At 39.5% G+C, this 25511-nt stretch overlaps 1 protein-coding gene across 3 annotated transcripts in view; it reads left to right on the top strand.

The window, feature by feature from the left end:
* SMAP1 (small ArfGAP 1) overlaps positions 1 to 25511 on the top strand; it is a 63705-nt gene that overhangs the window by 24728 nt on the left and 13466 nt on the right. For 2 of the 3 annotated variants that reach the window (XM_079970515.1, XM_079970513.1), the window contains exons 2-7: positions 1254 to 1387; positions 3172 to 3257; positions 4358 to 4433; positions 8959 to 9036; positions 10218 to 10298; positions 23527 to 23611. In XM_079970515.1, coding sequence (XP_079826641.1) covers positions 3175 to 3257; positions 4358 to 4433; positions 8959 to 9036; positions 10218 to 10298; positions 23527 to 23611 — 403 coding nt within the window. In that variant the 5' untranslated portion in view covers positions 1254 to 1387; positions 3172 to 3174. The remainder of the gene's footprint in view (positions 1 to 1253; positions 1388 to 3171; positions 3258 to 4357; positions 4434 to 8958; positions 9037 to 10217; positions 10299 to 23526; positions 23612 to 25511) is intronic. The other variant, XM_079970514.1, reaches the window with a different exon arrangement.

Raw genomic sequence — 25511 nt, 5'->3', positions numbered from 1 at the left:
TGATAAAATGCCATGTGAAAACAGTTGGGGTGTGTTATTCTGTCATGAAGTAGCACTGAAAATTTCACTGATCAAGTAAATAAGATCTACCATTTGAATGTGCCTTTTACCTGAGGCAGTTCTACCCAACAAATCTGTTGTTTGGGTTATCATTCCTTTAATTTTCAAAAACATACAAAAATCTTTTGTTAATAAGAGTTCAACTTAACTTTGTTGAGACCATTATGGAATTTAGATCTGTGACGTAACGAAAGGGCCATATGTGCTTGTGTTTTATCATGTGAATCAGTTTCCTATGGCACCCCACAATCATGTCATCTTGGGTCAGTGTAGGTGCAACCATGAGACTATTCCTGTTGCCTGTTTTCCCTGCTAGCACTAAAATAATTTGGTCAAGCAACCATTCCCATAATTTCCACCTACACATCCTACCACACAGCCATAGGGTACTGTACCACTCACATTTCACACAATTCTCAATACTCCAAGGACCACCTCTCCCCATATGAACCAACCTGGACCCTGCAATCATAATTTGAGCCCTTCGCGTGCCCCCTCCGCGAGAGGCCTGGAGGGCAACAACACGAGAACAGGCTTTTTCTGTGGTGGCTCCCCACTTGTGGAATGCTCTTCCCAGGGATGCTTGTCTGGCGCCTTCATTACATATTTTTAGGCAACAGGCCTTTGGCTAATTGAACAATCTACGGCCTTTTAAACTGGGGGCAGGTGGGATTATTGTTTGTGTTTGTTATTATGGTATGTATTTTTGTGCTTTTATATTGTATATTGTAAACTGCCCTGTGATCCTCCAGTGAAAGGTGGTATAGAAAATGAATGAATGGAACTGCCTATTTTGTCCCAATATCTTTCTTTTTAAGAGGGCTAGAGATTTTAAAAAATGAAAGCTCAGAGTCTGGGACACCTGCCAACAAGCACCACTGGAAGCCTTCACAGGTGCCATGGCAACCAAGGGTGCTGGATTGGCAACCACTAAACTATAACTGTAGAAGACTTTGATCCAATGGACTGCTGGATATTATTATCTTCCTAGAGTTGGAAAAGCAATTTGTGATGCTATGCAAATGGGCCACTGCCTGGGAAGTAAAAGCAAAGGCCTACATGCAGTAATATGTGCAAATGGACTGTCTGAATGATAGTCTTAAACTGACAGTTGCATTTATATGCCCGAAATAAAACTTACTTAAAAACATAGCCAGATCTTGCAATATTTTCATATCAGTTATTTCCCATAGGTCCAAGATGGGCTTCCTGGAACACAGGTGTCTTTATTTGTATCAGATGCGCTGGAATTCATCGAAATCTGGGGGTTCATATATCAAGGGTCAAGTCTGTCAACTTGGACCAATGGACACCAGAACAAATACAGGTAAAGAAAACTAAAATTGTAGTGGGGGTGGCAGAAATCTTCTGGAAAGTTTATTTCACAAGCTTAATTGGTAAAATGGATTATTCTTGCCCACCTTTAAAAAAAAAAAAGGACCAACAACTGTTATTTAGTTAGAGGCATTTTCGTTAGGAGGACACTATGTAGCAGCCACTATGTTTGCTTCCCTTGCGGATTTCAGTATTCATATCTACTTAAAATATCAAGACTACATATTGAAGGCTGTTTGAAACTGCTTCCACATGACAGCTACCATTTTCTGTGTGAAAAGAGTAATGAAATGGATTGACGTTCCATGCTAATAATGGCTTGTCTTCGTGCTGCCAAACTTGTATTGTGGCAACTTGCATAGTCTAACAGTATTAAAAGCTTTCTAGCCAATAAAGTGAATGATGCCCTGAAACTTTTCGCCCTCTATTTTGTTCACTTGTTCATAGCCTGATCCATTTTGGCATAGTTTCTCCCATTTTTCTTAGGGCTTCTTCCATATTCAGAACATGATCCCAATCAATCAAGTTGTATATTGCAATTTTATTATTTTTTTAAAAAAGTGGTGATTCTTACTGAAGGCAGAGAGAACCTTCATATTGCCCTCATTAATAATCAGGGTGGTAATAGTATCAGTTTCAGTTTTTCAGGCTGAAGAAAGGGGGAGCATCGTCCCAGTTGTTTTGATAATCAAGATGCACCCTGGCAATTCTCCAAAAGAGAGGCCTGCTTTTTGGAGGGTGTCACAAGCATGTTTGATAAATCAGTCCTGTTTTGCCTTATCTCAAAATAGCCACTATTTTTTCAATGTTTCTGACGACAGTCTTTAAGGATTTTCAGTTTACAGGAGCTTTTCACTTGTGTTACATTACTCAGCTTTTCAACAAAAACATAACTTCACTTAGCCTGATGACCTGTTCCTGTCAACTATCATTTTGTCCATTAATACACTTAAAGTAGAATTCTATAAATTTTTAGAAATGTGACATTTAATTATCAAAAGGCAGTTTAAGCACAGTTGTAAAAAAATACAGTACTTGCAACATCAAAAATATAGAAGCAATTTATGTTATGGTATAAAAGCAGTGTGCAGTATATTTTATGGTAGCGGAAACATTTTCAACAGGGATATTACCATTTCCACAACACTAAAAGTGCCTGATAATATCTCCCTACCAAAAACTTACAATAGAATTTAGCATTGCTTAGGCAGTACTATGCAACCTTATCCCAACAAGACAAAACTTGTACAATGCACATGTTATTTATGCTTAAAATAGTTACCTGCTGTCAAAGGAAAAAAGGGGGGAACTGACAAAATGAGCGTTCTTTTGCCTGATTTTTAAAAAAACTTCCATTTAGTAATCTTGACTGCTCCTTGTAACAGTGCAGAACTCTGAAATACTTCCACAAGGTTTTGCTACACGTAGCAAGAAATCAGTCAAGAATACCTTAAGCTTTTCGTTGTGTTTGAAAGTTTTACCTTGCAGAAAGCATACAAGGCACGTCAGCACTGTTGCTTTTGCAGAATATAATTCCATGAGAAGATTTCATGAAAAGGCCTAAAGCCAGAATATTATGATACTTGTGAAAAATGACTACAAAAGTAGTTGCTTGAATAGTTGCACATTTATAGGCCACTTCTAACTATAAATACTCAAAAGTCCCATTGATCTTGATAGTAATGACTTTCACGTACAAATGGTTATGACGTCAGTGGCTGTGTTTGCAATAAGAATTAAAATGGTCCATCTTTTTTCTTTTGCTATTGCTTTTAGTGCATGCAGGAGATGGGAAATACCAAGGCAAGGCTACTCTACGAAGCTAATCTACCAGAGAACTTTCGAAGACCACAAACAGATCAGTATCCTTTGTGCACTGCCATACTGGGAGAAGACAATAGTAATTTGAGTATTATTACAATGTATATGATTATATTGTACCGTGCATAGAGTGATTAAATTGAAAAGGAGTAAAAACAAGAAAAAATACTGGATGATTGGTTTTCAGTGAATTGTGAGACAGTTTTTAGTTTATTCCAAATAATAATATATTCAGAGATAACATTTGGTTAAATACTGCTAAATATGTAGAAATAAAGAGCTTGGTCTAGTAGACCACTTTTAGTAATGCAAAAAAAAAAAAAAATCACAAATAAGCATAACCCAGGTGACCTCTACCCCTGTCTTTGGTTGGACAATCTCTGAAGCATCTCCCATCCCTATGTACCACTTCTGTACTGTGCTAGTGCATGTGAACTAGTGATGGTAACACATTTTGGAAACAGAGTTTAGAAGGTAGTCCACTCAGTTCAGAGCCAGCACTAGCACCCATCCATTCTGACATGATGTATAATGGCTTTGTGGCACACCTCTAACAGTGTCTTTCCCCTGACCTGTCTCCAAGTGTTACCAGAGTTGTGGAGGGGAAGGGAAAATGTCAGACAACAGGGCTAGCTAAAATTCAGGGCTTTTAGTTCTAACTTACTGTAATGAAGACTTCTGAACATGCTTGGAACTATAAAAACTGTTTTTATTTTTTTAAATTACCCCATGCCCATTGATAGCCAGCAGGGAAGCATTAACTCTGTATAGCATAGTCAAGACATTAGTGCACCTCCCTAACTTTTTCGAGTCTGAACTAGAAAAGTTGCGGAAAATTTAAAGAGCTCTTTTTTTTTTTTTTTTTTTTTTGCTTACTAATGCTGATCATATAGTCACTCCTCACATGCATTTTGAGATGTAGTTCAAAAGATTTTATGCTAGAAGGCTCGATGTATTAAGGTGTGCTTGTATGAAATCAAGTATTGAATAAGACCTTGCTAAAATACTAATTAAAATTGAATGTGTGTGCTTCTAGCTTTAAAGATCTTATCTAGGATATAACTGGGAATTAAATGTTTTGTACTGTAAACCCTCTTTAGTTTGGTCTGTGTTCTGTCTTCCTTAAGTTATCTGATCTCAGAGCTGTGGAATTTTTCATCAGGGATAAATACGAGAAGAAGAAATACTATGACAAAAATGCTGTTAATATCAGCAGTGTAAGTAAACGATCGATTTCTTCTGAATTTTGGTTTAACATGTGCATGTTGTAATATAGTTAAATTATGCATACTATGACATATTTTAAGTGATTGCTCCCCACCTCCACATCCCACTGTGATCCGCCTAACAAAGCTGCTCCTGGCAGTTGATGGATCCCTCTCGCAAGGCATGGGATAGGGCATGGGGCAGCTGTAGCAGGATGGGAAATCAGAGGCATTTTGGGCTACCCTGTGCAAGCCAGGAAGAACTTTCTGACAGTAAGAGGTGTTCAACAGTGGAACAGACTACCTCAGGAGGTGGTGGGCTCTCCTTGCTTGGAATTTTTAAAGTAGAGGTTGGACAACTAGCTGTCATGTATGCTTTAACTGAGATTTCTGCATGGCAGGGAGTTGGACCAGATGACCCCCAGGGTTCCTTCCAACTCTACAATTCTATGATTCTGTGATTCCTCCCCTTCCTGTCACTTCTGCAATCACTGCAATCCATCACTGTGCATGGATTTTAACAAGTGAACAGGACACTTGCTTACGAATTATGTGGTATCACAACACCATGTGATTTACATGCTGTGCTTGTTCCACCCACCTGTCAAAATTGACCACTAAGGGCAAAAAAAGTTTCCCTGCTGACATATTATAAAAGACCAACCCTGCCAGTACAGAGACAGGAAAAATTATCATTAATCATAAAATTGGTGTTAATGACTTGCATGAAAAATAAAGTACTGTACTATGCCCACAAGCTGAGGAGCTCTTAGGGAGAATGAAGAGGAATGTGATTGAAACCTGCTGTCAAGTATTTGTGACTCTAAACTGATGGGTGGGGTACTGATAGATGTTCCTTCAAGGCTCACAAGAACCTTTGCTACTAAAAAGAACTTGGGCATGTAAACTCATTAACTGTAAAATGGAAATTGCTTTGCTGAATCAGAACAGGGATTCCTCTAGCCAAGCATTGTATCCCCTGACAGTGGCCACCAATTTGCATGGCTGAGCTGGCAATCCTTTGTTATGATCAGAGATATACAGTTTTAACATTCAGCTCTGCTGTTATGGCTAAGTACCATACTTCCAGGAATCCTTCTAGACCTTCTGAGAAGTCATTTGACCTAGTGAGCACTTGCTATTCTCATGGCAATGAACTCCATAAGTTGGTTATGTGTTGCCTTGTTGACCACCTTCATTCACATCAAGCTCCTTTTGTGAGGGGGCTAACTTGAAATGCAAATAACATATATTTTTGCTACCTGTCTGCTTGAAGGTAGGCAGTGTGGCTCTACTTACAGAAGGCATCCCTATATCTAACATATTCCTCTGCCTGAAATCAGTATTGGAATTTTGCTGTGCAGTGATCTATATCAGCCCATTGATTATATTACTACAACTTTTACTTGGCGGACTGACCTTGACCTTTTAAAAATCCTAATACACCATTTTAAAAGATAATATTAATTTGCTTTTGGGATCCAACAGATTCATTATAATCCTAGCTGAAAATTAAGTTGCCTATTCAAAATGTCTTTAGTTTAACATTTTTTTTTAAAAAAAAATCTTACTATTTTCACATTCCCAAAAAAATAGCCCCAATTTGCTTGTAATGCTAAGCCAAATTATTACTTAGTGAGAACAAGCAAGTGACCTTGAGGAGCAAAATCACCATGATTCTTGTTCCGGGTACCAACTTGCTTGCTCATTCTTGCTAAGCCGTTGTTTGACTTACCCTGTGGCCTTATTCTCACGTAATGCTAAACCAAAAGCTGTTTGGGTACATTGGACCTCACATTGTTAATTTAAATGCATCTTGGGTCTAACAAAATGCCTTGGGGGATAAAATGGAATTGTTCATAGGTGAAATGCTGGACTCGGAAGAGAAACCAAAGAAACCAGTGTTGCAAATTTGCCAGACGATAAAAACTGCTCCTGGGCTGGGGTCCAGCATAGCCCAGCAGTGTTTTGTAATTTTTTATACATATATACTCACAGGGTTGTGGACATAAAAAAAAAAATCATTTAGTGCTCTTGAAGTGGAATAATCACAGCAAAATAGAATTTTTCATATAGACAAACTGCTAAGTTATGTTCCTAGCCACAATAAATGGTTTGTGAGAGTTAAATATTAAAAATAGTTTGTAGTAATCAAAGAATAGAAAATACAGAGTAACAATTTGAGAGTAGAAATGAAATGAAGTTGTTAAAGCATTGTGGTTCCAAGTGTTACAATGAGATGTTGCCAGCAGAATTTTTAACATCACGTGTGGCTTATGGGGCCTCTTAGTAATGTCAAGAGTTGGCCGTTGTTTATTTAGAGAGGCGGTTGCTCAGTGGTGGAGAACATGCTTTGCATGCAGAAAGTCCCAGCTGTGGCGCTGTCTTGCCTGCCTAGTTTCTGGAGATAACTGAAAAGCTTGGGCTGATGGATTTGTCATTTCAAGGCTCCTACACCTCTACTTTGCAGGAGCTCAAAAGTTTATTACTAACAGGTAACAATGGCTTTCTTAGGCCTTCTGATTGTGACTGCTCTTTGGGAGTTTATGGAAATTTCTGAAAATACTGCAGTAAATTTCAAGGTATAATTGCATCTGCTCATAAACAAGCTGAATAATACTTTGTTGAATGCTGAAAATACCCTGCTGATTACAGGTGTATGTAGAAATTCTCAAAAGACTATACAAACTGCATTGTAATACTACCGGCAGTTTATGGTTAGAAGGCTGTTCCTTATTAACGGAGATTTTTTCCTTTACTGTTTTGAAATGGAGTGCTTTATTTGAAAGTTATACATTTAGAGTTCTGAGTTATTTTGCTTCAATCTTTAAATAAATAATTCTGTTAGAATGAGCAAGAACAAAGACGCCTTTGCCTCCTTCCCCTTCCCCATGGGACAGTGTTCATTTTCAGTTTCAGGACATTAATATTTCAACAGTCACACTGGATAAAACTGAACAATGGATGAAATGTAATTATTTTCCCTCGTGCTTGTGATGTGATCTTATCCAAGTTCATTTCTTATTTTATATTCTGGTGAATTCATCCATAAAGCATTCACTATTGATTTTTTTTTTAAAAAAATGCCTTTTGAAAAAGCTGTAGTAAAATTTTTAAAAAGATGAAGAGGTAACTGCATGTAATTTGCATGTAATGCTAAGCCCAAACCACGGCTTAGTGCGAAGAAGTGAATGTGGAGGTGCCAGTAGAGGAGATGGCAGCAGCTTTGCTCCTCCTTGGTTGTTTTTCTGCTGTGCCGTCCTGAGCTGCAGTTTGACTTAGTGCCATCTGAACCTGGACTCCCTCCAGACAGCGGCAGAGCATATGCCCGTGCCGCCCAGGGCGGGCGCGCTCCCGAGGGGGGCGTGGCGCAGAGGGTGCCCTCCCAGGTGCGGGATAGCTGCTTGGGTGCCCTGCAGCTGGGGGCGGAGTGAGCCGCCCATGGTGGACATTCAGTGTGCCGCCTGCCCGCAGCTCCCAAGCCTCCCTCAATCTGTCAAAATGAAGGTGGAAGGGGGGAATGCCACTGGCAAAGCAGCGCAGCTCCCCCCTCTCACCCCGGTGGCTCGGGGTAGGCTTGGCAGTCATAGGCGGGCAGCACACCAAATGTCACCACCCTCAGTAAGGGCACCTGGGGTGGTCCACCCCCCCCTTCTATGCCCCTGCCTCCAGAAAAACCATGAGCTGTAAATCATAGGACAGCTTATGGCCTTTTTTGAGAGAGCTAAACCATGAACCTGTGTTTGGATGATATGTTAAACCAAAACATTCCCTAGCTGAGTGCAGCAACAAAATGACTAGGGAGCAAAGCAGCTGCATTCTCTTTTCTAGGAGCTTATTTTGCACTAATACACTGGTGGCGCTTTGGTCTAAACCACAGAGCCTAGGGCTTGCTGATCAGAAGGTCAGCAGTTTGAATCCCCGCAACGGGGTGAGCTCCCGTTACTCAGTCCCTGCTCTTGCCAACCTAGCAGTTCAAAAGCATGTCAAAGTTCAAGTAGATAGATAGGTACTGCTCCAGCGGGAAGGTAAACGGCGTTTCCGTATTCTGCTCTGGTTCGCCAGAAGCGGCTTGGTCGTGCTGGCCACATGACCCGGAAGCTGTATGCCGGCTCCCTTGGCCAGAAAAGCGAGATGAGCACCACAACCCCAGAGTCATCCGCGATTGGACCTAACGGTCAGGGGTCCCTTCACCTTTACCTATGCTTTGCAAACCAAGCCAGCATGTACTCTTCTGCACAATTGTTAAATTTTGTGTGCTTTAGTTAAACAGCTAGGTTGGTCTGAGGAAGTATTCTGAATTCTCATTGGTCTTCCTTGAAACGCTTAATGTTTTCAGTAGCGAAGTTAACCAAAACATGTAGTCCTCAACATGCATACGTTTTGTGTTGCTGATTTCATCTCTGTTCTGCCTTGTCTGTATTTCATCTGTATCTTCTGATAAATGAGAAAAAGCAAAGTAAACTGATGGTTATTCTGTAGTCTTAGTGAAATCTGCCTTGGCTCCTTTTTCTCATCTTTCATCTGCTTTGTACAGATGTCTTCCTCTGATTCTTCTCAACCTCTGGCATCTTCTCCTTCTCTGCAAGCTGCTTCTGAGAAAAACAAAATAGAGGTATCTCCTCTTCCTTGTGTGCTTGTTGCATGCAGATGCTTTCTACGTTGAATTTGAATAATGTTGAAAAGTATTCTCTAGGCCAATCCCATGATTTGTCTGTAAACATTTTAATTTAAACCACAAGTGTTATTGTACCCCTCCTTTAAGGTAAACTGAAGAGATCCATTCAGCTAAACTTAACTTGCATGTTTGAGAGTTGAGGTGGTGGTTGTGTCAATATCCCACGTGTTTCCTGTTCTTTTACAATAGTATATGGAGTTTGCTCCCGTTGTTTGGTCCCAGCTCCTGCCAAACTAGCAGTTCGAAAGCATGTCAAAGTACAAGTAGATAAACAGGTACCGCTCCGGCGGGAAGGTAAATGGCGTTTCAGTGCGCTGCTCTGGTTCGCCAGAAGCAGCTTAGTCATGCTGGCCACATGACCTGGAAGCTGTACACCGGCTCCCTTGGCCAATAAAGCGAGATGAGCGCCGCAACCCCAGAGTCGGTCATGACTGGACCTAATGGTCAGAGGTCCCTTTACCCTTTATCTTTGTGGAGTTTTGATACCTTTCCACAGTTAGTGCAGGTGTAATGCTACACTGTTTTGAGGCTTGACAAGACAGGGGATGGTACTGAAACCCAATTTCATTGTCCTCCTAGGGTACTTTAAATTACCCTGGTAAGACCACTACCATTTATCAGGAATTTGAATTGCTGTGAGACACAGTCAGATTATGACATTGTACTATTACATCTAAAGAAAATATTTGAGAGCTTATTGTGATCCTGCAATCCTCAGTGAGTGTCTTTTTGAAATCTATGCATTTGTCTCAAGAGCCAGACGTTGTGAAAGACATAAGCAGCAACAAGCAAGTAAAAAAAGTCTTGGCCTAAGAGCAACCAATATCTGCCTCTTCAACAGTCAGTTCCAGGGCAGGCAATTCAGCTGCTAAGTGGCCATTGGAACATCAAAGAACAAGGGAGACCACTTAAGTACACTTTTGCCCTGTTACAGTAACTATTGTATTATTTATTTTATTGTATTTGCAATACATTTTCCGCCAGTTTCGGAGCTTCAGCTAAAAGGCAAGGTATAAATATGCCTAAGTAAATTAACATTATCTTGGATGAAACTATGGCTGTCAGTGTTGTAAATGATTATCGTATCTAAAACTGATAACAGAACATCTTTCCCACAGAAGGAAAAGGAAAAAAGGAAGGAAGAGAAAAAGAAAGATAGAGAGCCAGAAAAACCTTTGAAATGCTTAGGAGTTGAAAAAGTAAGCTAATTTTTTTTCTTACTAAAATATATTTTTTGTGTATATTGCTATTTGTAATGTGTGTTTAAAATGCATGAAATAGAAGTCGTTTGAATAATTTTGAAAGCTTAAATATGACACTGCTACCTAGCAGCATGAATTGCATGGAAATCTCAGCTGGAAATACTAATGAGACAAAAAAAAGCTCATGACAGCTTCCATCAAATGTATCCACAAGAGGAAAGAAACTTCCATTCTCTCATTCTCGGATGGCCTTGGGTCTCTTCTTCCAGCTGCCTTTTCGTGCTAATAATAGCTGGCACAGGTTATCTGGAAAAAGAGAGTGATTTGCTGTGCCTTTTAATAAGAGGGAGCTTGGCTTGCATAAGATGACAGTATAGCAGGGTTCCAAATCTGTTTTAAATCATCCTGTACAGCTAACTGTTGCCAATTGCTCTTTTAGTTTTCTAGAGCGTTGTGAATTCTTCAGGGACAGTTATTGTTTTAACCTTGTACAGAGAAATGTACTAGAAATTAATGGAGGCATGGAAGCTACCCTATTCTTTGATCTGTACATGGGTACTAATTTGATCAAAGCAGTGTGTTTAGTTCAACTTATGGGAATGCAGTGAGTTCTAAGATGCTGTTGTTTTATTGTGAAGCACCCCCTTTTCGCTCCTATTGATGCTATTAATAAATAAAAGGATTATTTTTGTCCAGAAGAAAACCAGAGGAATGAAGAGTGCGGAGATTTTTTGTCAAAAGAATTGCTCTTTAAGTTTTGAAATAGAACATGTTTTACTACTGGAAGCGATAGTCTATAGATTCCTGAAGGAGTGATGGCTGATCTTTTATTTTGAGCCTTTGTATCCAAGACTAGACCTCTTTTGATAGCACAGTGGTACCTCATTTAAGAACAGTCCGGTTTAAGAACGATTTGGTTTACAAACTTTGCAAAACTGGAAATAGTGTCTTGGTTTGAGAACTTTTCCTCAGTCTAAGAACAGAATCCGAACAGTGGAAGGGCACCAGCGGCAGGAGGCCTCATTAGGGAAAACACGCCTCGATTTAAGAATGGTTTTGGTTTAAGAACGGACTTCCGAAATGGATTAAGTTCGTAAACCAAAGTACCACTGTATTGGGAACTTCCTGCCAAACTAGGCAAATAATCTTAACTCAGTATTTACGGTTAACCCATGTCACTCCTACTGTAGTTAGGGTTTTGTTTCCTATCTCTCAGTTAACCTACAGTATACAGTGATACCTCGGGTTAAGTACTTAATTCGTTCCGGAAGTCCATTCTTAACCTGAAACTGTTCTTAACCTGAAGCACCACTTTAGCTAATGGGGCCTCCTGCTTCTGCCTCCTGCTTCTGCCGCACTGCCGGAGCACGATTTCTGTTCTCATCCTGAAGCAAAGTTCTTAACCCGAGATACTATTTCTGGGTTGGCGGAGTCTGTAACCTGAAGCGTATGTAACCTGAGGTATCACTGTACAGCCATTTTTTTTCACACCCTGTATAAGATTTTTAGCTCAGCTTGTCCTCCTCTCCCATAGATGCTGCAGTCACTAAGTAGTGCTTGATGTTACACTGAAGCAGGGCAAGCAACTGCATGAACGACTTGTGTATCTGCTCTTTGTTCTTCTTATGCAGGCCTAAGAACATAGGAAGTTGTCTTATACTGAGTCAGACCATCTATATCAGTGTTGTTTTCTACACTGACTGGCAGCAGCTCTCCAGAGTTTCAGACAGAAATCTTTTCCAGACATCTTTACCTACCTGGAGGTGCCAGGGAATTCATGTTCTTTACCACTGAGCTGCAGCCCTTCCACAAATCTTGATTGGGGTCTGTGTACATGTGTCTTTTGTGTTTGCAGCCTCTTGAAGGAATTACACATATTTGCTGTCCATGACCCTTTCCCACATCTTGTTGGGAAAATCATAGGCACTCCCAACTCCATCAGAAAGTGGGAGTAGACTTGGGATACCAAATCCAGTGATACGTGGAACAGTGCAGATGGAGCAGTGTCTGCACTGGAACTCCTTTCCCTAAATTCAGAACTGTATGCTGGAATGGTCCCAGTTCAGCCATCCATGCTACAGGTTTCTCTTTCCCTTGTTTCCCTTTCACTAGGGTGAATTGCTAGGATAGTGAAGGACTTATATTGTGCTCCTGCTGAACCAAGGAGGCATAAAGTGAGAGAGAGGTCAGATAGAGACAGAAATGGAGCAAACACACATATTTTTTAATGAAAGAAGGAAAGGGTGTGTGTGAGAGTAGGATGAAGAAAGAAAAATGGAAGTAAACAGCGGCTTCAGACTTCAGGTTTATGAAGATTAGAATGTGGTTAAGATTAGATATGGTAAGACCTCTGGGATGAAGAAAGAGGTGATAGCTGAGAGATGGTGCAGACAAAGATGATTGTGCCTGGGGAGGGGGGGAAAGGGTAGCCTCTATGATCTGGAAAAAGAAAGTGCCGCTAGGAAATGGGGTTGCAAATGTTTCAGTGTTAGAAATAGAAAAGGGGAGTGATACAGATGGACATGCAGACTGTGATGGTACAGAAGGAAAAGGCATCCTATTGAGTAAGCAGAGCATGCCAAGAAGTGAAGATGGGAATAAAGAGGCTTAAGAGAAAGATTTCATGGTATGGGTTACAAGGAAAAAGGAGGCTGGATTAAACACGAAATTAAAATGACAACAGAAATGCTTTCCAGTGATTATTCAGTTAACATAGAAGTTGCATTCAGAGTGATTAGACTTTCTGCATCCCTTTTCTATAGCTAACAGTTGTTTTCTCCTCACAGTGGGATGCAGACAGCATATGCATCTCACTGCAGGGAAGATTGTGGCATGCATGCCCTTCCAATGTTTCACCAGGGATTAAAATCATATGTGCAAGATCACTCATACATTGCCTTTCCCTCCTTCAGCAAAACTTCAAAGCCATTCCTCATTATGTTGAAATTAGCTGTAACAATGTTTGGTGTTTATATATTTTGTTTTATTACAACAAATACATTCGAGTTTTTCTTTTTCTTTTTAAAATTATTGTGTATACATTTTCCATTTTTCTACGTACACACATTTTACCATCATACATAAATTTTGTTCTGATTTCCCAACCTTACCTTCAATGTTATTCTTACCAAACTAGGCTGGAGTAACAAACAGATATGCAGCAAAATATGTATTTGGGTTTTTCATAGGGAAAAATCCCCCCCCATCTCACCTTTGTGGTGAGGGAGGGCTAAAAAAACATTCATTATCATGATAAAATTTGTGTTCTCTGAATCTTGGTTTGAGTGGCAGTTCTTGTTCACGCAGCAATTATGGATACTAAAAGATTAAGTGACAGCTTAAAGGCAAATAAAATTAATTTATGTGGCCAGTAATCATAGCATCGTAGATTGGCTTCTGGCAGTGAGGGTCAGAACAAGTTACAAGCTTTTTAATAATATGAACTGCAAATCTGCATTCTGATGGAGTGAAACAATTGCTGGTAATTATCATAGTTGAATACATTTACAGAGAACAACAGCAGTATATATAGCTTATATAAGGATATGGGAGAGGGCTGATTTTTTTTTATCACTAAACATGCATGTTCAGTATTCATTCTCTATTCTCCAAAAGAATGTGTAACCAATGAAGGCAAGACAAAAGAATTTCCATGTTTACCAGAGCAGAGGCCCATAAAATATGCTGTCCAGGCTGCTTAATAGTCCATAAAATGTTTTGAACAGCCAGTGTAATCCTAAGAAATCCATGCTTCTAGCCCTTATAGTTTGACAGTGTCTTAGCTGGTGGGGTGGGGAAGGAGAAAGAGAAAGTTCTAATATTTAATCTATATATCAGCCTATCCACAAGTCCCCATCTCCAATAGAATCTTTAGTCATCTATCAACAGAAAATTGCCTACCACTCTGGTATGGGGCCAAAGTGCTCTAAGAAAGCCACACAAATACCTGCTGGAACTTTTAAGCATGACATCATTTTCAAGTGGGAAAAAAGTTAAGTTGTCCTCTCATATTTTTTTTGCAGTTCCTCTGCAACATACGTTGTCTCAATTTCTAGAATAATATGCAGTGGGGAGGGAGGAGAGTTGTATGGCTTTATAGACTAATACCTAAAGACCTTCACCTGCCAATAAGCAGCCTGTCCATCCTTTATTCCTCCAGAAGCTGTGGCTTTTCCAGCAGTGGTGATTTATATGGCTTTCAACTTACCACTGAGACAAGGATCTTGAAAAATTAAGTTAAAGTATTCCTTCATTTTCTCCACTGAGGTTGAAAAATACTTCTTTTTGTAACCATCTTTTCAGCTTTTATGGAAGTAAATTATCTATTAATTCTACATAATACCATCAAAGGTAGTCCAACTAGAAAGATTTCCTTGCTTATTGGTTCTCTTTTTGGTTCTCTGTAGAGTTATTACAGTTTAACTGCATCCATTAGAATATATTTGAAAAGTGTTCATAGTGAAATTCATAGGCTGCATTCCCTAGCTGTTCTGGTCTGTTATTAATACAGTCCAATGAATGCATGACATTTTTCTAACACTTTGCTCCTTAATGTCTGTGGGTCAGAGAAGGCTCTGAGAATGACTTTTGTTATCCAGGATGTGTTGTGAAATCATTAATTCCCATGTTGGACACTGCAAAACAAATAACTGCTCAAGCCTGCTTGGCACATCTTATATTAATCAATTGCCTGCTTTTGTGCTAGCCTAGAAAGAAACAAGGAAAGAAAACTGAATGCTGTTATTTCCTCCTTCTTTTTGATGATTTATAAATAAAATAATGACAGTATAACCATTTATGGATGGAATTAAATGAGCAAGAGGTGATGAAACAACAAAAATGGATTGAGGAATGTTAAGCCTGTAGTTAGGAAAAGTATATGGGTTTATCTTTAAAATCATGCAGACCCAGCTGTGTGGATTTATTTAGATATTTTAAAACATTATTTTAAGCTCTTAATGGTCTTAATATGGTGGTATTTCCAGAAGTGCATGGATATATTGTGGCTTTGTGGCATATTGCTGTAACTGCATCAGTAATTGAGTCTGTGGGAAAGAATATCAAGAAGGCCAAGACGCTGGTCATTGGAACATAGGTAGAGTTCTATCCCAGCATAGTTCAGACAGGATGCTGGACTGGATGAGATGACAGCCATTTAATACATTTTCATTAACTCAGGGGCCACACTGGTTTACATTAACTACCCAGCAGCATCTCCTAGATGGTAGCCCTTCTAGAAGAAGGAAAACTGATCCTAAACCTCTGCTGCTTTGTGGGATATCTTCAGTAGAAGAAAAAAGCAAAGGTGTAAATCCTATACAAATCTGGAGTGGAGCCCCTAAGGTGGTTGGAGGGTGCATTGTACGCCTCCTTCTACTGCAGCCAAGCTGGTGCCAAACATACTGCTCTGCTTTCCTTTGGATCACATCAGTGGGGTCTTCTCGTCTGGGCATCCAGGGAGATCCATACTCACTGGCTAGGCTTGCATTCTGGGGCGGTCACTTGGATGCTGCTAACACAGCGGTTTGACTTCACCCCGGAGGTACAGTTCATTGTCTCTTGAGACAGACGGATGCCAACATTCTGATATGATGCTTTGAAGATAAATCTGATCATGTGCCCCAGAATTAGTAGATGCTTGCATTGATGGACACTAATGTGTATGTAGCAGATTTATGATTAGATTAATTAATTAATTAAATTGCTAGGCTGAGTCTTTTGCAGGATTCTACTAAAAGATGAGAAAACTCAAATGGTTTTATAAGGGACTGACTTATGTCTTAACATAGATGCATAATTAAGAATGTATGGTGCATAATGTAAGATGAATGTGTTTCCTACTCAAAGCAACAGCTTTGGTCACCTAGGGCAAATAGCTATTAGTTTTATTCCAGTGGGTTTTTAAATTCTGCATTTATACTTTTAAGTTATTTTTAGTCTTATTGTATCTCCTGTATACCACTTAGAAATGACTGATTAAGCAGTATACAAATCATCGAAATAAAAAACAAAATAGTTTGTCCCATATGTAAAGACTTCCATTGTAAGTGGACATATGTGATGCCAGTATATTTTAAGATATACCTGAGTTTATATATTGCTGTAATTTGGATATGGGCAAATCACTGGGGTTGTTCATACACAAGTTAGTTTACGTACTTTAACTTTCAGCTCAAGTTTTCATTAAATAGTAGTGTTCTCTGCCTATGTTAATGTATTCTTAATCTGTACAGATAAGAAGCAATAAACTAAGTAAATCAAGGCAAGAAACATGTAAGTGAACAATAGCTAAGTAGAATTTGGAACAAGGACTATAGCTAATGAAAACTTGGAGAATAGGTGGGTTCAATTCTATAAGGAAAATGTTCCTTTTAAAACACTTTAGCATCCAGTAAATACAGTGGTACCTTGGGTTAAGAACTTCATTCGTTCTAGAGGTCCATTCTTAACCTGAAACTGTTCTTAACCTGAAGCACCACTTTAGCTAATGGGGCCTCCCGCTGCTGCTGCGCTGCCGGAGCACAATTTCTGTTCTCATCCAGAAGCAAAGTTCTTAACCCAAGGTACTATTTCTGGGTTAGCGGAGTCTGTAACCTGAAGCGTATGTAACCCAAATCTTGGTCAAGGATGGCTTCCTTGAAGAAGGGGAAAATATTTTTCTTCCACAGTGGAGTGGATATTTTCCTCTTTCCTGGTAGGCAGTTTTATATATCACTCAATCTCTTAACTTGAGAAAACATAGGCTTGTACATAATGCCAAACAAATTATTTTCTTTTTATTGCTAGTTATGTAGAACCTGGGACGCGGGTGGCGCTGTGGGTAAAATCTCAGCGCCTAGGACTTGCCGATCGCATGGTCGGCGGTTTGAATCCCCGCGGTAGGGTGAGCTCCCGTCGTTCGGTCCCAGCTCCTGCCCACCTAGCAGTTCGAAAGCACCCTTAAGTGCAAGTAGATAAATAGGTACCGCTTTATAGCGGGAAGGTAAACGGTGTTTCCGTGTGCTGCTCTGGTGCCAGTTCACCAGAGCAGCTTCGTCACGCTGGCCACGTGACCCGGAAGTGTCTGCGGACAGCGCTGGCTCCCGGCCTCTAGAGTGAGATGAGCGCACAACCTTAGAGTCTGTCAAGACTAGCCCGTACGGGCTGGGGTACCTTTACCTATGTAGAACCTAGTCGAGAACCTAGAGCACAACTTAGATAATGGTTCATGTTTATTGACAGCTGATGCAGTCATTTGTATTTAGGGCTGTTTCTAAAAAGGAACCCAAAGGATTTGTATTGCTTCTTTAAGCAGCATTTATATTCATAAAGGTCACTCACCCAAACACATAATTAGGAATAAAAAGAAGTGCCTGCTCCTTTAGAGAAGAACCCCATCCAGCCACAGCAGGCAATTGGCCAGACTTCTGGTCATGGGAGTGACCTACCCACAAAATCTCAAATCTTCCCAGGATATAATCTCAGTTGATTGGTTCTCGTTTACTCCACCACTGCATTCAAGAACTGCTTCAGTGCTTGCGCTGCCTCTCCTGATTCAGATATTATGGAGAAATAAAGAAATGTTAACTGTCAAGGTTGCACTAGTACTATACATTTATATATTTTGTTAACAAAAAGGGCTGAAAGGTGTGTTGAACAGCTTTTTCAGATGAGAAGCTTCAGCATGAGTAATAGCTTTTTTTAAATGCATGCTTATTGAAGTAAGTGGTATGAAAAGGGCATATGAGCTGTCAGAGAAAAATATCTGCAGGCCCATTGAAGATTTATAGAAAATTGCTAACATTACTTTCTTGCCTTAAGGGAGTTCTCAAATGTTTAGGCAATCATTTATAAACGTTATTGCCATCAGTGCAATAAAGGGGGAATGAATCCAGTTACTTTTCTATATAAACATAGTTTGTTCTTAATGAGAGTAGAAGAAGGTTTTGTTCAATAATTTGAGAAGCCTTAAATTAGTTCCAAACTTAGTAGAAATCAACCTTAAATATTTTAAAGAAAGCTTTTTGCAGTAGCACATTAGAAGACGAACTTATTAGAAGAGTTCTTATTAGAGGCAAAATGTTTAAAGCGAATTAGACATCGAATGAGCATCTAAATTTTGACTTTGAATTTGGTAAACTACATTCTGTCACTTCCTGGCTGTTTCTAAAGTGACTATTATTATTTCTTAAATGCCAGTGAAAAATAATCATAACTTTAAAGGTAAAGGGACCCCTGACCGTTAGGTCCAGTCGTGGACGACTCTGGGGGTGCGGCGCTCATTTCGCTGTACTGGCCGAGGGAGCCGGCGTACGGCTTCTGGGTCGTGTGGCCAGCATGACTAAGCTGCTTCTGGCAAACCAGAGCTGTGCACTGAAACACCATTTACCTTCTCACCGGAGCAGTACCTATTTATCTACTTGCACTTTGTCCTTTCGAACTGCTAGGTTGGCAGGAGCTGGGACTGAGCAACGGGAGCTCACTCCGTCGCTGGGATTCGAACCACCACCGGCAAGCCCTAGGCTCTGTGGTTTAGACCACAGCGCCACCCGTGTCCTTACTAATCGTAACTTTAGAGAATACTTAATTTATACTTTGATATGAGAACTTTCAGTACTGGAATGAAGCTTAATCCAGGCAAGGCAAAGGTACTAATGATCAGTAGAAATGCTGCCTTGGCATTGGAAATAAAACTTGTTCTGGACAGGGTTGTGTCCCAGTGGAGTTTAGACTGGTCTCTTTTGTTTTTTAGGTGTGAGGCTAAGACATGTTCATTTCACCAAACTTTTAGTCTTAATACCTATGGAGTTTTTTGCTTTCTTTTGTTTTAATGGTCTTAGACTCTTAATGCTCTCCATTTTAAAATATATTGTGATTTTACTGTTAGTAAAAGAGAGTAGGGAACAGTATAATCATATAAGCGGCTTACAGTTACTGAAGCATACCATTTTATGTTACTCAGCCCAGCACTCAAATTGGTTGAAAATCACTGCGATTTCGGCTCAAATTTAGCACCATTTCACCAAGTGAAACCAGCCATTTTATTTGTAGCTCTTTGTAGCACTCCTCCCCCTCCCTCTTTCTCTCGCTGAATATTTAGCGTTAGGTTAGTCTGGAAAATTTTAGAAAAGTTTTTTTTTTAATGGCCAGTTTTACTGTTTTGCTTCCACAACAGACTTCTGCTTGCACGTTAGAATTTCCCCCTCTCCTCTCCCCAAAGCTTCCCATGTACCATCCACAAGGTTGAGGAACCCTCTGGATAAGTTTTTGGGGCCATGCAGGGAGAGGAGAGGAAGGGTAAATCCAATTGCATGAGCAGAAAGCCACTTGTGCTGTATTGGATACAACCCTTGAGTTCCACACACATTTTTGGGGCTGCCACTGCTGAATAACGCACAGTCGCTCAACCTGCTCTGTACTGTTGTTGATACCAAAGCTAATAAAAGAAAGGTTCTGATAGCCTTAACTTTACTAGAGTTAAAACATTGTAAAATTGATTTTCTACAGAGGTTTGGGATATAGACTGTCCTATGTGATAGAAGGGACGCAGGTGGCGCTGTGGGTTAAAGCCTCAGCGCCTAGGACTTGCCGATCGAAAGGTTGGCGGTTCGAATCCCTGCGGCGGGGTGCGCTCCCGCTGCTCGGTCCCAGCGCCTGCCAACCTAGCAGTTCAAAAGCACCTTCGGGTGCAAGTAGATAAATAGGGACTGCTTACCAGCGGGAAGGTAAACGGCGTTTCCGTGTGCGGCTCTGGCTCGCCAGAGCAGCGATGTCACGCTGGCCACGTGACCCGGAAGTGTCTCCGGACAGCGCTGGCCCCTGGCCTCTTAAGTGAGATGGGTGCACAACCCCAGAGTCTGTCAAGACTGGCCTGTACGGGCAGGGGTACCTTTACCTTTACCTTTACCTATGTGATAGAAGGCCCGGTGGATTACATTCAAGTTGTCTAAAGGTTCATTTGAAATAATCTGGACATTATCTGGTCTTAAGTATAATATTTTTACACCTTAAATCTTACTTTTTCACTGTGAAGGCTGTATTGGATCAATGAACTCTTGCGAGCAGCTTTAAATATCTCCTGTGGTGCTGGCAGCAAGGACATGTTGAACTTAGAAGAGCAATTATCATAGGGAGCAGTATGTGGCTTGACTACATTATGTTGTTCTACTGACGATTGGTATTTTTCGATTCTCTGGAAGAATTGTAATCACAAGTTCTATAATGCTTTTGTTCTCCAGCTGCCATGATCAGTTCCATATTGTGTGATAATCATATCCTAGTAAATTAATCCTTGGAGTTGTATAAACCCAGCCAAGTATATACAACTATATTAATTGGCAATATTATTATTCTAGGTTTATTAAGGTTCAAACTAAGCAGGGCTCTCTGCCCCCGTTTAATTAACATGGTATTATAGTAGGACTTTTTCTTGTTGCAGTAAAATATAATAATACTGTGTGGCATGACATTTAAAAAAAAAAATACTAAATTCGTAAGCATACAATTTAACAGATTTGCTTTAGACTTTTCATCAAAATAGGTTTTGCACCCTTCCTCCTCTCAACTTGGTTCATTGAATGGGTGCAATGGCTGAGCTGTTCAAGCTCCAAATCGATAATTTCATTTACTTAATATAATTTCTTAATTGTCATATTGATGCTTCAGTTGAAGGAGCACTGTGTTTGAGGTGGTTTGAATATTTTCTCTATGATGTTAGATATGTAATGTCCATTCACACATGTAACAACATAGTGCTTGTGATAAATAAAGCCACTTGTCAGTAAGAATATGAAAATTGTCCCAAGCTTCTTTTCAGTATTTTTATCAATTTCCTGTAATCTGACTGGAATGCACTGTAATATCATCAAGTTTAAAATCTTCCTTGGAGGCCCTGTTTCACATGCCCTTTCTCACTGAAGTATGGTTGGTGGTGATATGGTAATGCCTTCTTAAGAGTGCTGCCAAATTTATCAAACCCTTCCCTGTCACTTACGGCAGTTACCCAAGGTGGTGGCATTCGTTTGCTCTTCAAAGTACTATGACTGGCTTAATTTTGCTCCTGCTGTTGATGTTTTAGATGTCTGGAGGTGTTGCTGCCAGTTTTAATTATACTGCCTGGACTGTTGCTTTTAATGTATTATTTTAGCAATTGTTGGGTGCCTTGTAGATTTTTAAATAAAAAGGCAGCACATAAGCATTCTAATAATAGCAGTTGCTTCATCTACAGCCACCCCATGCTTCCTAAAGGGTTTTGCTTTACCACTGCAGTGTTCAGGCTTTCAGTTTAATATAATGTAGATATGGATTATGGTAAATATTAATTTCCAAAAATATAAATTCTCAAAAATACATAATTTACTCTGGCCTTTGCAGGAAGTTGTATATCTGTTTTTGACTTCTTGAAACTGATCTCCACTGATTGGTTTAATTGAATTTACTCTGATTCTAACTTTATTATTTTTTTAAAAGATGGATTTTTAAATTTTGTTGTAAGTTTTATTGGTTTTATATTGTATACCACCATGTGACATTTGGATGAAGGACACTTTAGAAATAAAGTAATTATAATTAATAATAATATGCTGAAGATGAAGCAAAACTGTCATCATCCACCCCCGCCCTGGAATTTTTTAAACTGCAGTTGTATTTGCGGTGTTTGAACTAAGGTGGCTATGGTGAAGTATCTCTTAATGTTGCAGTCAGCACAAAATGGCAGTGCATATGTGAACCCATACTAGTTACCTGTTCAATAGGATAGCAGTTGACACATGCAACTTAACAAGGTGGTTTTGTTTGCCTTGTACTATATACTTCAGGGCAAGATAGGCAAAGCAATCCCCACCATGTGCTGTCGGACTACAATTCCCATCTGCCCCAGCCAGTATGACTCATAGTTAGGGATGATAGTAGTTCAACAACATCTGGAGAGCAACACATTAGCCAATCCTTTTGTTCTGCCCTGGCTGTGTTGGCGCTTAACCATGTGGTTTCCACAATATAGCATTGTACAAGATAAAACTTACTTATTTAGAGCATTAATCCTCCCCCACTCAAATCCCTAGATGAATAATAATATGTAAATGAATATAATATTTTGAAATAGAAACTTAATATAGTTTATAGTAAAATATATTGCTAAGCTATTCAGTTCAAGTTCACATGATGAACCTTCTTTATATAAAAAGGTCCTGCATAATTCACACAAGGTGCTTTAGCTCTAGACCTCTGGGGAAAGGATATGTTAATTCATTAGGAAACACTGTGAAATGTATTATTTTATGAATTTACACCTCACCTTTCATTGTAAAATCGTTTCCTGGGCAGGTTACAAAAACCACACTATAAAAACAATAAAATCAACAGATAATTTTAACATTATAATAAATAAAGAGAATAATAAAAGGATTAAAACAATTCCATCCAGCTGGAAAGATTTTTAAAATGAAATGGCTGGGGAAATAAACAAAAGCGTCTTTTCCTTGTGCCACAATAAGTAGAATGTTCAATAATAACCATCATTTGTGGTGTTCATCCTGCCTGAGATAACGCATCAGTATGAATTTTCTGTAGATTAATGTGTTATTTATTATTATTACTTCTATATCCCAGTCCTCCTCCAAGTAATTCAGAGCAGTGTTTGTGGTTTCTGTCCCCACATTTTATCTTCACCACAACTTTTTAGCAAAGGCTAGGCTGAGGAATGATAACTATCCCAGGGATAGCTGGTGAGCTTAATGGCAGAGCTGAGTGGGGATTTTAGTCTTTGTCCTTTTTGTCCTAGTTTGACAGTTTAATCTTTACTTCTTTGTTGTATGTGTACAAGTGTAACACGTGACAATAGTTGTTTAGTGGTGAAGTGTGTGAGCTGTGGGCCAGGAGGTCCCCAGTTCAAGTTATCTTTCAGCTGTGAATGTGCTAGGTAGCTTTAGGCAAACAACTCTTCTCAACTCTCCATCTGCATTAGGAAAAGAATAATAGGAAGGCTGTTATAAGGATTGTTGCAATAATATATGTGTAGTATTTTGATTACTTGGAAATGTGCCATTATAACACTAGCTCAAACACTGCAACGAAACATTATATTTTGTCATACTTTTCGCCAAACCACCTCCTGTACATGCTAGTGACACTAATTTTAAAAATAAGAGGTTCAAATGAAATGTGAGACTGGGTGACGTCAGTTATTCATTATATTTTGGTTTCTATAAGAATCTTAATTATCTTTTCCTTTTCTTACAAAATAAAGCTTCCAAAGAAAGAGGATCAACAACTGGAACTTAAAGCAAGTCCTAAGAAAGTTCCAGAATCCACTGTCGATCTCTTGGGACTTGGTAAGTAGTTAATTCTTTGTTTTGCATTGCAGAAAAATGGCAAGACCTATGCTGCAATAATTAAAGGGGTTTCACCCCCACATGCTGGAAAACATTGTTGGTTAATCTGTAAATGGTGTTGTAGTCTGCTAATATACTTAGAGAGAAAAACTGAAGCAGATCTGTGCCGTCTACTAAACTATAAGTAATGAGCTCCTTAGGGAGTGAGAAGCTATCAAAGTTATCTTCAAAGGACTGTGAGCTCAAGCTTTTTTTAAAAAAATCTGTTGTTTAAAAATAGTCTTGTTTTATTGAAGTACAAACCTTTCTAATATCCAAGTGAACCTTGTACAGGTTCTGTTGTATGTCCCCATCCTAAATATCCATACAACTAATTTTGCCTGCCCTTTGTAATTAGATTTCTTAAATGGCAACTCCCTCCCAATTACGGTGGTACCTCGGGTTACAGATTTTTCAGGTTACAGACACTTCAGGTTACAGACTCCGCTAACCCAGAAATAGTACCTCTGGTTAAGAACTTTGCTTCAGGATGAGAACAGAAATTGTGCGGTGGCGGTGCAGCAGCAGTGGGAGGCCCCATTAGCTAAAGTGGTATCTCAGGTTAAAAACATTTTCAGGTTAAGAACAGACCTCTGGAACGAATTAAGTTCTTAACCCGAGGTACCACTGTATTTTTGAAATTATTGAATTTAAGTAGCTAGTTGTGAAGTGAGATGGCATGTGCTTTTCAGAAAATAATAAAAACAGAATCCCTTGGCAAAATCATGCTTCTAGGAACTTGTGCAAGGTGACAGTTTTCTTCTTATGGAATGTCCAGAGTTTCTCCTATCTTACCATATTCAAAACATTTTATAATTAATTCCTTCATGGTAAACTGCTCAAAGTCCCAGGCATTGGCCAACATTTTCAGAAGTCTAGCTGTAACCTAAATCATACCATTCCCAAGCCAGCTCTTCAGTGTGGAGCCTAATCAGAAACAATTCTGCCTGAGTACTTACTTAATCCAAACCTGTTTATATATTCTTCCTTCACTTTTATTTTGTTTGAATGGTACTCCAGTGCTGCTGTGTATTGTCATTTCTGTGCAGGTTTACTGTTGAATTAGGGATTATCCCCTTCTTTCACTACATTTGGGCTTTACTTAAATTTTTACCTTGGAAAAGCAACTCTTTACATGTCAAATGCTTGCTTTTGTTCAAACTAGCATTCATGGGATATTATTTTTTAGAGTAGATCAGACCAAGTTTAACCAATCTGAATAACCTCTGTTAGCTTGCCATATCTTAATTGTGTAACTAATGCCTCTTCTAGTGTACGAGCTTAGAGTCTTGAGTCCTGTGATAGACTGAAGTATGAAATACCACAGGAGAAAGCAAGTGACAATAAATGTGGCTAAGATTGCATATTTTTAGTGAGCCAGCACATTGATGGAAATGTACAAAACAAGTTTCAAACATTTCTGGCTGGGCTGCACCAAGAGGATAGGTTAGCCTGTTTCATTTCAACAAGTCTGATGCATTTTAAGTACAGTACAGTCTTACCTTGATTGTCGAACGGAATCCGTTCCGGAAGTCCGTTCGACTTCCGAAAACTTTAGAAAACCAAGACGCAGCTTCTGATTGGCTGCAGGAGCTTCCTGCACTTAATCGAAAGCCGCAGAACCCGCGTCAAACGTTCAGCTTCCAAAGAACATTCGCAAACTGGAACACTCACTTCTGGGGGGTGTGGCATTCAGGAGCCAAAACAAACGAGTGTTCCTCTAAAACACTTGCTGTAAATAAACTTTCAGTTGAACTAATAATATAACATGATTGAATGGCTTCTGCAGACATACAAAGAAATCTTAATAAGTTTATATAATACAGCAGTTTTGGCGGAGAAGTTAGTATCTCAGAAATGT

Source organism: Podarcis cretensis, assembly GCF_951804945.1.
Source record: "Podarcis cretensis genome assembly, chromosome: 3".
Classification (NCBI taxonomy): Eukaryota; Metazoa; Chordata; class Lepidosauria; order Squamata; family Lacertidae; genus Podarcis; species Podarcis cretensis.
The sequence above is the reverse complement of the archived record's forward strand: the minus strand, read 5'-3'. Positions and strand labels throughout refer to the sequence as shown.